Raw genomic sequence first — 15,211 nt, 5'->3', positions numbered from 1 at the left:
TAAAAATAAGGGACCAACATAACAATTTAAAACAAATGAAATAAAGTACCCTTCTTAAAATATCCGTTTCTGTACCCAACCACGCCCTCTATTTTTGATGTCAAAACATATAAAAGCACTTGAGGGCGCTGTTAAATCGGCCAATCAATTATCTTATTTTAGTCCGGTTATCGGCACCGTATCTTGCGTACTGGAGAACGGGTCGATTTGAGTCGTTGACTAGACCTCTACACCTGTCGCAGTTAAACTTTGACCCTCTCGGCACAGTTGCCCGGTTACATCAAAACGAAAACGGCGAATGACGAACGAAGTTGAACATGGGTGAGTAAACGTGAGTACCGCTCACTCAATTTAAGTATTTGTATGAGATTTTTGTACACAATGGTCTTTCGAAGCAAAGGTTAGGTGAATAAATAACGATAACATGAATTGAAAATTGAATCCGATCAGTTTAATGAATACTGAATCAATCTGATTGCAATTTGTAAACATTCTGTCCTGCTGTTTTCATCTGTCATGTGTTTGTTTATGTGAAAACAAATAAAAAATGGCGGAGACATAATAGGAACAATTTGTGTATTCATGAATGACTGTACTCTATGTTAGACCCAGTGACTGATAATGTCAAAATTTCGGAAAAAGGAATCTAGCGCCCCATCAGTCATTGGCTTTTGGGTCTATCTCTATGTATGATGTTCACATAACTAAAACCTTGATCCAAGGTAAATGCACAGTGACAGTTTAGTGTTTTCTAGTGCTGTTGTTTAAAGACAGTGGACACTTTTGGTAATTGTCAAAGATTAGTCTTCACAGTTGGTGTATCTCAACATATGCATAAAATAACAAACCTGTGAAAATTTGAGCTCAATTGGTCGTCGAAGTTGCGAGATAATAATGAAAGAAAAAACACCCATGTCACACGAAGTTGTGTGCTTTCTGATGCTTGATTTCGAGACCTCAAATTCTAAACTTGAGGTCTCGAAATCAAATTCATGGAAAATTACTTCTTTCTCGAAAACTACGTCACTTCATAGGGAGCTGTTTCTCACAATGTTTTATACTATCAACCTCTCCCCATTACTTGTAATCAAGAACGGTTTTATGATGATAATTATTTTGAGTAACTATAACCAATAGTGTCCACTGCCTTTAACTGAGGCTCTGTACTGTACCGGTAGGCCTACTCACATGTAAAAAAAAAACGTTCATTTGAATTTTCGAACTAGAGCCCCAGGAGACCTCAATGACCCAAAGTAATTTTGCTATGATTTTCTTGGCACCCAGCTGCCGGAAGTGCCTTTTAAAAAAGTAAACATGAGGCATTTTTTGTTGCTTGGTTCCCTGAAAATCATAGCAAAATGATGGTTGTGTCATGAAACGAGTGAGAAGTTTTCTTCCTTGGGCTCTAGTATAAAAATGCATCTTCTTTTTTGTTAAATTATTTTTCAATAATACAGCGCCGATAAAACATTTTGTTTTAGTTTTCATATAAAAAACACACACAAAAACAGCAACAACAGCAAAACAATCAAGCCCAAGTAAAGTGGATTATTTTGTAACATTTACAGTAGAAGCAAAGTACACAATGGGATCTTATTTTTGAATAAAAACTTTAGTCTAGGGGACAAACTAATTAAATTGGTAATGGACCAAAGGGCCAAAGAAAAAAAATCAGGTTTAAAATTTATCTTTATAATCAAATACTTTTTTTTTTGCAGATGATCTACAACTTTAACAAATAAAATTGAAGGGTAATTTGGGTAGGATGGATGCCTCTACTCAGCAAGAAACAACTGTTAAGTTCCAAACGAGTCCTGACAATGAAGGAGAAGATCAAGAAATTACACCAGAGATCACACAAGATGGAGACTCCAAAAATATCCAAAGTGCTGAGAAAAGAGATGAGGATAGTCCTGTTGAAGAGAAAGACGCGTTTATCACTCAAGAAGAAAACCAACGGCAGAGTGAGACTCCAAAACATGCCTCGCTTAATACGGAGAAGGTCTCATGGAGAGAAACTCCTGATTCAACATCAGAGACGACGGCTCAACAAGACATGAAGCAGGGTAATTTAAATCTACTTCGAGCAGTACTTGAGAGTGCCTCAATGGAAGATCTGAATACTCAGGTCTTCTTGAGTCCAAATGGAAAGTACTGCTTAGATTTAAGTGACCAGGCCATGACCGGAATCCCTCTTAAGACGTTTGAGCTTGATTATATTCACTGTTTGCTGTTGAACAACAACCAACTTAGCGATATTCCGCCACAAGTTCAGCAGATGACCTGCTTAGAAGCGCTTGTTCTTCAGGGATGTGGACTGACAAGCTTTCCAGTCGAGATTTGCCACCTGCCGAGCTTGGACATCCTTGATCTGAGTGGCAATGACATTCAAGATTTGCCAAGCGACATTGTAGGTTTGAGAAAACTCCGACAGTTTCACATGAATGACAACCAGGTGGTTCAGTTACCGGATGAGTTTTGTTATTTGTCTGAACTCACTGTCGTAAATCTCAACCAGAACAAGCTCGAGGCACTTCCACTGAAATTCAACCAGTTAAACTTTCTGCGCATTCTTGGATTGAACAACAACAATTTCAGAAGATTTCCCAAGCAAATATGCTTGCTGGATCAGTTAGTCCAGCTCAGCATGTGTGGAAATTACATGCAGTCGATCCCATCTGATGTTGAGTATTTCTACAATCTTCGAGAACTTCATCTTGAGAAAAACTTATTGAGGATCCTTCCTGTGCAAGTTTACTGGCTCCCTGAGCTTCAGGAGCTGAACGTCTCGCACAATCTCATCACGGAGATATCCAAGGAAATCAAACATCTTGACAAACTTAGGATACTCGGACTAAACAGCAATCAGTTGGTTGAAATTCCCAAAGCCATCCAACACTTGTCTGAGTTGGAGATTCTCGGTTTAGATTCCAACAGATTGAAGAAGATTCCCTCTGAATTTAAACACCTCAGCGTCCTGTCGGAGCTGTACCTTGGGCAGAACTGCCTCGAGGAGATCCCCGATGATATGTGCCTTCTTCACAGCCTGGTAGTCCTTGATCTCTCAGGAAACAGGCTAACAGATCTCCCCGTTGAGGTCGCAAACCTGAGGCATCTTAACCAACTTCTCCTCCAGAACAATCAATTTGAGGACATTCCAGCAGGAGTTTGCTCCCTAGCAGAGCTTGAACTTCTCACCCTCGACCAAAATAAACTATCAAATCTTCCCCAAGAGGTTGAGAATTTGTTCAGTCTCCGGCAGCTGACGCTGAATGAGAACAAGCTGGAGAACTTCCCAGTTGAACTCTGCGAAGTCCAGATGTTGGAACACTTGAGTATGTCCAAAAACTCGCTCTCCTCTCTTCCTGCCCAGATCTCCAACCTCGTGAATCTCTCTCACCTTGATCTTAGCCAAAACCACTTCCAGAATTTCCCAGAGGAACTGTGCTCATTGTCATGGCTCCATAAACTTTTAATGTCCAATAACCAGTTGATTGACATGGCCGACGATGTGGAGAAAATGGAGCAGTTAGAAGAGCTCAACCTGTCGAACAATCGCTACGGACTGTTTCCGCTTCAGCTTTGTGGCCTCCCCAATCTGAGAGTTCTACGCTTTGCACAACCAGAGGGAACCAAAATAACTTACCTACCATCTACTATTCAAGTTCTCCAACAACTTGAAGAACTTGACGTCTCTAATAACTCTCTGGAAAGCCTACCCTCCACAATCTCCGAGCTGAAGAATCTCATGAACTTAGACGTGACGCACAACTGTTTGGCCGAGCTTCCTGATTCCATCTGTGAGCTCAAGCACATTGAAGCTCTACACTTGGAGGGGAATAAACTACAGCGACTTCCGTTGGGGTTTGATTGCTTGAAGAACTTGAACGATTTGAGGTTGCAGGAAAATCCATTGTCTCACCCGCCGAGTGATGTTTGTGATGGTGGAGCGATGGAGCCTATCTCAAGATTCTTACATGTAGCAGAAGAAAGAGAAGGTATGATGTCTCAAGTAAAAGAAGTATTTCTTTCTGAGCAGCTCCAAGGTCAAATTCAGTTTTGTGAAGAGATACATGTAGAGTCCTGATGAAAATGGGGAACAAATTACAAGTGTCTAAACCGCAAGTTAAAATGGTATATAGAATTCCCAGTGTTTGATATATACCCTTCAAGTGCAATGATGTCAATTCAATGGTGTCAAAATTTAAGATAGGTCTGTGTACATCTTTGTACAGAGAATTTACAAATTTTTTCATGAATTGTGATGATTTAGTCATTCTAACTGGTATAAGATTTGATCTGATGACAGGCACAGAAATTCCATATGGGAGATCAATTTGTTTTTTGATATCGTGATTCAAGTTTTGCTCTGAAAGAGTACCAAATAAAATCACATTTTATACTATTTTATCCTGAGGCTATAGACTTCTTACTTTTTCCCCACTTTCATAAGGCCTCCATCTGTTTGAAAATGAGTGCATCACAAAACTGCATTTGATTTTGGAGCCCCTCTTTACAGAGATTTAAAGACAGTGGACACTATTGGTAATTGTCAAAGACCAGTCTTCTCATTTGGTGTATGTCAACATATGCATGAAAAAACAAACCTGTGAAAATTTGAGCTCAATTGGTCGTTGAAGTTGCGAGATAATAATGAAAGAAAAAAACACCAATAGTGTCCACTGCCTTTAACCCTAGTCTCACAGTCCGTAACATTATTGTTAGGTTTTACTGGCGGAAGCAGGAACAACAGTGATTACACAAAGGCAATGGCCTTTGTGTCTATTCTGGCCTTGGTGCCCCTTCAAATACTTCCCATCCACTTATTGATTTTCCAATGGAAGTGTCCTCTGCAAATTGAAAATTGTCTTGCCCTCTCAAAAATGAGTCTCCAGGCCTGACAGATACAAAATATTCATACAATTTCAGGCCTGTTTGCTTCGTTTCTGGAAGGGCAAGTGCACCCAAGTTTTTTCTCCTTGGTCTGATCTTGGGCACCCTTTGAGGAAATTGTAAATTTCTACTTGAGCAATTCAAGGGCATCAAGGCAATGAACGTTGCCTCCATGAAGGAATCGGGTCTGCATTTTAAAATGATTTTTGTAATTTGATTTTACAGTTGCAATGATTGAGAGAATGTTCCGTTGTGTAGCGGCCAACGTTCGTCAGCGAGAGCTGCATGATCTCATGCGGGTCTTCCATTTCAGTAAAGATGAGATGTCGGTCATCGAGAAGGCCCACAAGAACGACCCACCTGATGTGATGGTCATGGTGGCGTTGCGGAAGTGGAGAGGGAGGCGAGGGCGATCGGCCAATGGAGAGGAATTAGTCAGGTACCTTAGGCTGATTGAGATGCCAGTAGTGGCCGGTAAAGTCAATACGATCAAAGTGTATTCACAGGCTCATCGATTATAATGCCAAGCCTGATTATTTGATCTGGTCAGGCAAAAACAGTGTCATATTCCCCTCCGATGGAAATGTTAACCAAATATTCATGGATGATGAATATTTGACTTTTATTTAATAGTAGGGTCATCGATTGTTTGTTTTTTTTATTATCAAGAGAGATACAATAAAAGTCACATGTGAAAGTTTCAGCTGCCTATTATAGTGTCTGCTTGTCTAGAAAACAGCAAAACAGTCACATTATTTTCATAAAGAAAATCAATCGATCAATCGATCGTCAATTGATTGATTAATTGATATTTAAGAACTATATATGAAAAACTTTGAATCCATCCTTGCTTAGGGATGTGACAGCAGGTTTCAAGCAAGTGATGCTGGGAGATACCACCATTTTAGTGGTTATAGACTCATGTTTAAAAAATATCTGAAAAACTATTTTTTAATTCCCTGTTTTCTCTTTTTTATAAACTTGACTATTTTACTCTAAGAAATATTTCTGTCTGAAATACTGCCATGCTGCCTCTTACATTATTCAAAGTTTCAAAACAGGTATAAAATAATATTTTGAACACAATATTTGACAAGCATCAGCTATACACTGTGTTTCTTTTATCAATATTTAGAAAACTAGATGTTGGGCTTAATTATTTTGCTTTTCCAAAAATCAATGCAGTGTCTAGTTTTTGTTTATCATTTCATTAATTGTTTACATATTTTATTTTATCACACCGAAAGTTTTTTCCTGCAGTGAACAAAAAGAAAATGGAGATCTTCTTTTTGTTTTAATTTGTGTTATTTTAAACAGGCATGATAGTCCCTCCATTTAATAGGCTGATTTTTATTTAAAAAGTTATACTTTTATACTTGGACTAATTAAAGAGCCCAAAATTTGCACATGTTGGTCAGCCCTTGCCTGATTTAAGTGTCAAACACTTAAAGCTGTTTTCTTGTCATACTTAAAGGCAGTGGACACTATTGGTAATTACTGAAAAAATTATTAGCATAAAACCTTTCTTGGTGACGAGTAATGGGGAGAGGTTGATGGTATAAAACATTGTGAGAAACAGCTCCCTCTGAAGTGCCATAGTTTTCGAAAAAGAAGTAATTTTCCACGAATTTGATTTCAAGACCTCAGATTTAGAACTTGAGGTCTCGAATTCAAGCATCTGAAAGCACACAACTTCGTGTGACAAGGGTGTTTTCTTCTTTTATTATTATCTCGCAACTTTGATGACCGACTGATCTCAAATTTTCACAGGTTAGTTGTTTTATGCATATGTTGAGAATGAGATACACCAACTGTGAAGGCTAGTCTTTGACAATTACCAATAGTGTCCAGTGTCTTTAAAAGAAATACTACTGAAAGAAATACTAAAAGTACCAACGATATTTATATAAATAGGAACATTCTATTTATGAGAGTTTTTTATATGAAATAAGTTCATGTTTCAGCATTAATTAAATTATTTAGTTTGCTAGAAATGACTTATTGAACACAAAAACAGCAAATGGGAACTCTGAATATCTTGTTGTTTAGTTTACAACAATATTGCCAAATAATTGTTTTTAAGTTGCCCTGAGAGCCAATATATTTTAGTTTATACATTTTTCTGACCAGAACAATTTTATTACCTGTTAAATAAGTGTTTTATTTGATTATTTGATAGAAAGCTAAAAGTTACAACCCCCACCTTCCCCCCCTCCCCCCTGTAATTTTTGAAATAACTTAGCAACCGACCAACAGGGGCAATTTACATAAGCTTTTTAGCAGTTAAAAAGTTGCTAAGACAAATCTTGCAAAGGAGAAATTGGTTTCCAACCAAAATACGATTTTATCTACACTGCCCTTGACTGGTTTCCTACCTTTGTGCTTAAACAAAAATTGTCAATAATATTGGTTGAGAATTAACCACTCCATGGCACAAGTTTCAGCCAATGATAGGTCTATAATATCTTTAAACAAAGTCAGGGTGCTGTTGAGATTGTAATGTCATTGTATGTGTGAAACATGGACTAAGCTGTGTTGTGGTCTTAGTTTAGCGATTAAATTTGTCACCAACTAGACCAGCGAGCACTTCAGTCCATGGCTAACAAACACATTCTTAATATTTGTGAAGTTGTCTATGCAAATAGTCTATATATATCACAACATTAAACTTTCAAGTAAACTTTCAAGTAAACTTTCAAGTAAACTTTCAAGTAAACTTTCAAGTAAACTTTCATGTAATCATGCTTCTACTTGGACCTGCATCCGCAATAAAGGGTTTGTGTATACCAGACTGAAACATTCACATCATGTCTTGAAAAAAGGTCTTTTCTTTTTCTAGAGAAATATTTTTGCTGCAATTTATGCTACTGCTTTTAATTAATTTATGCTATTATTACCTGCTTAAAGTTTTTTATTTTCTTATTAATTATTTGTTCTAAAAAGCATTCCACTGATACACATTCCTTTGTACCATTAGCATAATGTGCAGACGTTTATATAAAATGACAGAATTTGATTTGGTACAGGTTGGAAGTTGATTAATAATTTGTGTTTTATTTTTAACATGAAAGTTGTGTGGTTTGAAACTTACACCAGTTGTAGTGAATGAATTTAAGACAGGCACAATAAAATAAAATAAATGGTGTGACCAGCAGAATGTTGTTCCGCTTTGTGTTTATGTCTGTTCTTGTGTGAGTCTAGAAATATCCAAGAAGCATTTTTTTATCCTGCTGCAATAAAATGGTACACTTTTAGGGCTGTCAGTTCAATCAAATGGGCCACTAATATTTGCCAAAAAATAGACAATGGGACAGGATATTATTTTGAAATCAGGACTTTTTGTTTTTTCTTCAAGGTTTTTTAATGTCAATATTGCTGTGATGGAAGTTATGATAACTACAACTGTATTAACACTATTTTTTATAATGTTATCTTGTCAAAGTATGAGGGTGGGGTGTTCCCCACGCTGACTGCTCCGTGCCTCTAAGCCCCGCCTCTTTAGGTGTCTGTCAGCATGCGCATAAGCACGTCCCAACGTTGGGGGCGGGAGTCACCAACATGGCGCAGCCCATCAGCGAAACTTTACCAATTTGTTTTCTCCTTACAAAGTAATTGTTTTCATTGAATAATGGCAGTTTTGACTGCTTTTTTTGCCTGTGGTGGTGCATTCGTTTCTGCAACATTCTGGCTGTACCTGCTGTCGATTAATTTACCGTCACTGCCAAGTGATCTGCAAAGCGCATCAGGGAATGAAAGGTAATTCGTTAGCATGGTTAGTTAGCCAATTGCATTGCCTTGTTAGTTGTTTGTGTTTTGTTTATGAAACTATCATCTATGTTGCATACGATACATTATTTACGTAGTGATTAATTAAATACACTGGGGAATAAACTATTAGTCATTGTCAAAGACCAGTCTTCTCACAAACTTGGTGTATCTCAACGAACATATGCATAAAATAATAAACCTGTGAAAATTTGAGCTCAATTCGAGACCTCAACAAAGTCTAATTCTTTTCTGAGCTGACTGAGGGCTCGAAGTCGAAATCAAATTTAAAAAAAAAGTGGTGGCAGGATACGGAAAGTTTTCCCCCAGTTAAGGGGTCGGGATCCGGGGATTTGAAATGTTTATTCTATTATGTATGTGCCTCAATTGAAAAATCTTTTGAACTTTACTCTACTTTAACTTTGTGTATGTTGGGTAAGCCCTGTTATGCCATAACAGGGCTTACCCAACATACACATAACCATAACTTATGGTTATGTGTGATACATGTATGAATTCCACAAATGTAAGGAATTAAATGAGGTACGTTGGAGTAGTATAGGATTTTTCTAAATGGGAGAAATTTGCAATCAAACTACCATGCATTTTGCGACCTTTGTTAACTAATAGCGTTTTAGACATGTATCGAAGGTGGGCTTTAGTGGCGACAGTGATGTGACCGATGTCAACAAGGTGGGCTAGAGATCCTCCAAAGCTACTCCCTGTTGTGTGACCTAAACAAATGTTGAAATCTTGTGATGGTCGCTTACATTGTATCAACATAACTGGCATTGTTTGTTTATTTATTAAAATATTCTGAGCAGTAGACCTGTGGAATGGTTTAGTGGAGATTCTATTGAATTCAAGTCTTGCATTTTCATATTACTTACTAGCCTTCACAGTTGGTGTATTTCAACATATCCATAAAATAACAAACCTGAGAAAATTTGAGCTTCGGTCATCGAACTTGCGAGATAATAATGAAAGAAAAAAACACTCTTGTCACATGAAGTTGTGTGCGTTTAGACGGTTGATTTCGAGACCTCAAGTTCTAAATCTGAGGTCTCCAAATCAAATTCTTGGAAAATTGCTTCTTTCTCGAAAACTATAGCACTTCAGAGGGAGCCGCTTCTCACAATGTTTTATACCATCAACCTCTCCCCATTACTCAGTACCAAGAAAGGTTTTATGGCAATAATCATTTTGAGTAATTACCAATAGTGTCCACTGCCTTTAATGTGTTTTCTTTCCTCTCCATTCTGTCACTGATGTAGTATTGAGTTGAGATTTCCCACCAACCTCGACGATCTCAACAATCTCGCAGAGTTACTACAAGAATACAAAACCAATAACTATGGGTACGTCATGTTGTTATTCTGTAGCGCTTATCTCTACAAACAAACATTCGCCATCCCTGGATCAGTATTTATGGTAAGTACCTCCATCAAAAGACAGCCTTGATTCTTTTACAGGCTGCATCTCATATGTAGAAAATACAGCAAGTTCTCAAAAGAGCATCATCTACCCAGCAAGTGAAGTAGATTTAGGGCCTACCCATGGTGTTACCGCAAACTATACCCTCCATACATAGGCTACTTCACAAAAACTTTAGCGCAAGGCCTGATTTTCCTTAGTATAAATATCAAAACAAAAGGCAAAATGAACAAAATGTCAGGCCTATATGCAAAACTAGCAAAACTACAGAATTGTTCCACAAGCATCTGAAAACATAACTCATGAAGGAATCCAGCGATTAACTGTCATTTCCATACTTACTTTCCGTCATTATTTCCCTAATTACTGTTTCTAGTTTTTTCTTGTGTGCCGTGAGTGCCATTTAAGGCAGATATGTGCGCTTTATAAATCTCTAATTATTATTATTATTATGCATAACTCCCGATATATAGCATCTTAATAGTTTTATCACTTTAGTTTATTCTCCAGAGTTGCTTTCTCCATTGCAGTTTTAAGCCGTCATTTATTTCAACTTCTTTCGTGTCAGATCAACTTCCCAATACATTTAGACTGTTTGTACAAAATTAATTTGTTCATTTTATTATATTAAATGAGTTTGTCTGTTCTGTTTTTTCTTCTCAATACACTCCACTACAAGCCTTGGCTTATAAGGACTGTGTCTCCACAATATTTTTAGTAACATGCCTGTGATATTTTTTCACAGGACTCGGGGAAAGTACTGAGTATACAGTGCTAACACGTATTTAAAAATCATTTATCCCCGATGCAAATTTAACATCTCTTATGTCGTTGCGGTACCCGCTGCCAAAACATAGGATTCGAACTGCCTCTAGCTACCGGGCAACCTTGGTATTCTAGTTGGTAAGACACTGCTCTAGAATTGCAAGGGTCATGGGTTTGAATCCCACCCGAGTAACATGCCTGTGATATTTTTTCACAGGACTCGGGAAAGTACTGAGTATACAGTGCTAATACATAGCGGTGTATGGGTAAAAAAAAATTAAAAATTAACACACAATATTTTTATTTATTTTAATTTTGGTATACTTTTCAAGATGGCAATAAATGCTTTATTGAATTGAATTGAAATTTGAATGGATTATCTTTGATATTTCAGAACCTTTTAGGAGGTGCTTTGTTTGGTATCTGGTATGCCTTTCCACTCTGCTGTGTCTTGACAGCGACTGGGGCTTCTTGCTGTTACCTCCTGTCTCATCTCTTCGGTAGAGCGGTCGTCATGAAGTACTTTTCACAGAGAGTACAACCATTGCAAAAAAAGGTAACAATAGACTGTGCAAGTCTCGCGCAAGCCTCGCGCATATTTGAGCTTCCGGGACCATTGTGTCCCAACCGTATGGAGTTTTACGTTGAGGAGATTTTGTTTCGTCCATAGTTTTAGTTTATTGACATGTACCTTATGACCGTGAAAATTACATATTTTTTTGAAAATGTAATACTTATTAACAACATATAAAAAAGTACAAATTAATTCAACAAAATAACAAAGAAAAACCGATAGGAAAACATGAACTCAGGTCAGCTTCCTATTTTAACTGCGTCACGCATTAATTTAACGCCCTCGTGAACATTGTGCGTCCGCGTAAAACCCACCTTTTGATAATTTCACAATCAGGCGTAGATGTGCAACAGGGGTTTCAAAAAATTTAAGATCAAATAAACATCCTTGTCCAAGAATTTTCCTTTTGTCTATACATAAACTATAGCCGATTAATTGCATAAATGTTTAAAAAGCTAAAATTAAATTAAACAAGCTTTAATGTGTATTTTTGTTGTTCAAATTTGGTATTTTGAAGAATTTTAAGCAAAGATTTGATATGTTAAAAAAATAGTTTTTCATTTGTCGTGTTTTCTCGCTCCCTGGCGCGCGAGACTTGCACAGTCTATACTAGGCATGGTGCTTCATTGTTGAAAGGGCAAGGGCACCAAGGCATTTATCTTTGGTATTGATCGTTCTTTAATGCAGTCCTCTTGAGTCTTATTTGGAATAATCCTTCATACCTTCTGTGAGTAGTTTTAAGGAAACTCTCAAAACAAGCTTTTAGCCCATAAAGTATGGGGCGGAAAGTAAAGGGCACCTCTTTGAGGAAATTGTAAAGTTATGTTGAACCATTTCTTGGGGCACCAAGGCAATAACCGGCTTGCTACACATTGTGCTATCCATTTTCATCAAAACAGTTTTGTAATCATAAATAAATGAAATATTAATCTGCCACTTTCCCAAGAAAGAGAAAAAAAATTGTTTGGATACACTGTACATGTACTTTAGTGTTCTTAGCATGTCTTGACCAGTGGTCTTGATGGCAATTCATGTTTTTTATGCAAGACTTTTCAGTGAGATTATTTTAGAATGCACACTGTACAATGGATTAAGGCGACTCTCCTGAAGACGATGCTCTGTGATTTTCAGTTTCACTTTCCCAAAAACTTGACAACTAATGAAGCTGATAAGTCTACAAAAGGTATCAAAACCCTATAATACCATTGATTTAAGTAGGTATTAATGTTCTGAAGGAAGCTGGAGTTAAGCAAGAGAAATTTCTCCCATTTCCGTAATTTGTTTTTTTAATTTTTTAATTATTTCATTTTTTTATATTCTTGTCATCTATCAGGTCGAGGAGAATCTGGATGGTCTGTTTTTCTTCCTACTCTTTCTGAGATTATTTCCCATGTCACCAAACTGGTTCCTTAATATGACCTCACCGATCATCGGAATACCTCTCTTCCAGTTCTTCCTATCTGTTTTAATAGGTAAGTGCAGTGCAGTGTTTCTGCTACCAGTTAAGCTGTGAGCAGAGGTACATTTAACCTGTCTTAGTGTGGGTGGTTACCTCACTTTGTCAAAAGATTTCCTGCAGTCGACTTCCAATCAACACAAAACATTTATTAATTATGAGTTGATACTAACGCTCCTACTATCAGACTATTCAACTTGATCTGTTGTTGTCTTAAATGATAGTTAATCTATTCCAACATGCAATTTGATATCATGGGATACACAGTACACAGTGAACCCTTCAAAAGTCCAAGCCCAATTTTATGGATCTGCTAACCATAAGCGAGGTATCAGCACTTATGGAAGCAGGGAATTCAGCCCTTACACCAAACATATTTCACGGGTTAGCATGGACATTTGACCTGTGTGCATGCATACTCCATTTCATTTTTCAGATTTTTAAGGGATGGTGCCCGTTCACGTATTCTACAGCCAGAGTTTGGGTTGGCACCCACTTTCACCTCGCTAGACATGGATGGATTCGACATTAAAATAGTGCGACAGTTTTTTTGCTGTTTTCCCGAGTGGAAAATGTATTCAGCTGAAATTTTCTGTGACTATTAATGTATCTTTGTTTATAGTTTGCCTATAAATCAGCATTCTTTGCCTAGAGGCACCGTCTTGTTTTATATTTTTCATTTTGTCTTTCCAATTGTCTATCTGCTCCAGGTTTAATGCCTTACAACTTCATCTGCATTCAAACTGGTAGTATATTATCGGAAGTGACCTCACTCAATGAGATTATTACGCTTAACGTTATGCTGCGACTGGGAGGGATGGCGTTGGTGGCGCTATTACCTGGTCTCCTCTTCAGGAAGTACAAGAAGGGAACAACCAAGAAGGATTAGACGGACATACAGGGACAAGGAAAGTATTTGTATAATTAGCAGAACTATATTATTATTATAAATTAAACATTAACTTGACTTTTATCTCAATACCCTAAAGGTAAACTTTCAGAACCAGTCTAAACGCAACGCAGTTGTGCATATATTTGACCTGAAGAGGGCACTTTCAATGGCAAATTTCCTTACATCACAATTACAGTAATATCTGTTTCGACTGCTAGTATGTCATTTTCTGTATCAAAGGCAAAATAAAATATTAACTTGGAAAAAAAGGCTTAAAGACAGTGGACACTATTGGTAATTGTCAAAGACCAGTCTTCTCACTTGGTGTATCTCATCATATACATAAAATAACAAACCTGTGAAAGTTTGAGCTCAAGCGGTCATCGAAGTTGCGAGAAAATAATGAAAGAAAAACACCCTTGTCACACAAAGTTGTGTGCGTTTAGATGGTTGATTTCGAGACCTGAAGTTCTAAATCTGAGGTCTCAAAATCAAATTCGTGGAAAATTACTTCTTTCTCGAAAACTACGTCACTTCAGAGGGAGCCGTTTCTCACAATGTTTTATACCATCGACCTCTTCCCATTACTCGTCACCAAGAAAGGTTTTATGCTAATAGTAATTATTTTGAGTAATTACCAATAGTGTCCACTGCCTTTAAGCTTCACTTTAGTTTTACAGGTGAAATTTGCTCTTGAAGGGGCTCACCAATTTTCTTCTGGGCCCAATTTCATAGAGCTCCTTAAGCACAAAATTTTGCTTAAGCAAAAAATTCATTGCTTAGTAAAATCAGATTACCGGCCAAGGCTCCACTCAATTGTTATGCTAAGTAAACAACAGCTAAATACTAGTCATAAGCAATGTATATGGCATGAAATTTTGACCAGTAACATGTGTAAAAACTAAGCGAGCTATTTTCGTGCTTAAGCAAATTTTCGTGCTTAAGCAGCTCTATGAAATTGGCCCTTGGTAAGTGGCACTTATTCGGGACTTCTATGAGGAAAATGAAATTTGGTACTGGAACCTTGCGAAGCGCACCACAGCAAAAAACACATGACACCATGGTAATTAATATGGGTGTCGAGGGTTAATTTGAGACCTGAACTGTTTCGCATTTTTGTAAATTGAGTTCACACATGCCTCATGCGATCACAGATACTGCAAATTGCAAGGTTTACTCTTGCAAGGTTTACCTTAGGGACTTCAGTTGATAGGATGCAGGGTGGGGGTTTTTGGGGGTTGCCTCATGCACTTGCCAAACTGCTGTCTATAAACTGCATTAACATCTTCAAGAAAAACGACAGCAAAGTGGTACTATGCACAATATCGTAACTTTAACTTTCAATAGAATTTACGAACATTCTATTTTTTAGACATAACCTGTTTTTAATATAAAACGTGCACATATATAAAAACAATATTATTTTGTAACA

The 15,211-nt window shown here is 37.3% G+C and overlaps 2 protein-coding genes across 4 annotated transcripts; both read left to right on the top strand.

Annotated features, from left to right (window-relative positions):
• The first annotated feature begins 247 nt into the window (after window positions 1-247).
• Window positions 248-8,034, top strand: LOC139939310 (uncharacterized). Of its 3 annotated transcripts, none has more exons than XM_071935085.1 (3): window positions 248-331; window positions 1,719-3,998; window positions 5,119-8,034. In XM_071935085.1, exons 2-3 carry the CDS (start codon window positions 1,766-1,768, stop codon window positions 5,412-5,414), a joined length of 2,529 nt encoding a protein of 842 aa, XP_071791186.1. In that variant the 5' UTR covers window positions 248-331; window positions 1,719-1,765; the 3' UTR covers window positions 5,415-8,034. The 3 variants fall into 3 exon arrangements, with proteins under 3 accessions (XP_071791186.1, XP_071791187.1, XP_071791188.1); XM_071935086.1 differs by having other exon boundaries at window positions 282-321; XM_071935087.1 differs by lacking the exon at window positions 248-331 and adding an exon at window positions 675-722.
• Window positions 8,035-8,446: 412 nt separating this feature from the next.
• On the top strand, window positions 8,447-15,088 carry LOC139939309 (transmembrane protein 41A-A-like). The gene is made up of 5 exons (XM_071935082.1): window positions 8,447-8,649; window positions 9,933-10,089; window positions 11,252-11,413; window positions 12,765-12,903; window positions 13,598-15,088. Exons 1-5 carry the CDS (start codon window positions 8,522-8,524, stop codon window positions 13,774-13,776), a joined length of 765 nt encoding a protein of 254 aa, XP_071791183.1. The 5' UTR covers window positions 8,447-8,521; the 3' UTR covers window positions 13,777-15,088.
• Window positions 15,089-15,211: the final 123 nt, after the last annotated feature.

This window comes from Asterias amurensis, chromosome 7 (genome assembly GCF_032118995.1).
Source record: "Asterias amurensis chromosome 7, ASM3211899v1".
Lineage (NCBI taxonomy): Eukaryota > Metazoa > Echinodermata > Asteroidea > Forcipulatida > Asteriidae > Asterias > Asterias amurensis.
Note: the sequence above shows the minus strand (reverse complement) of the source record. Positions and strands in the feature narration are given on the sequence as shown.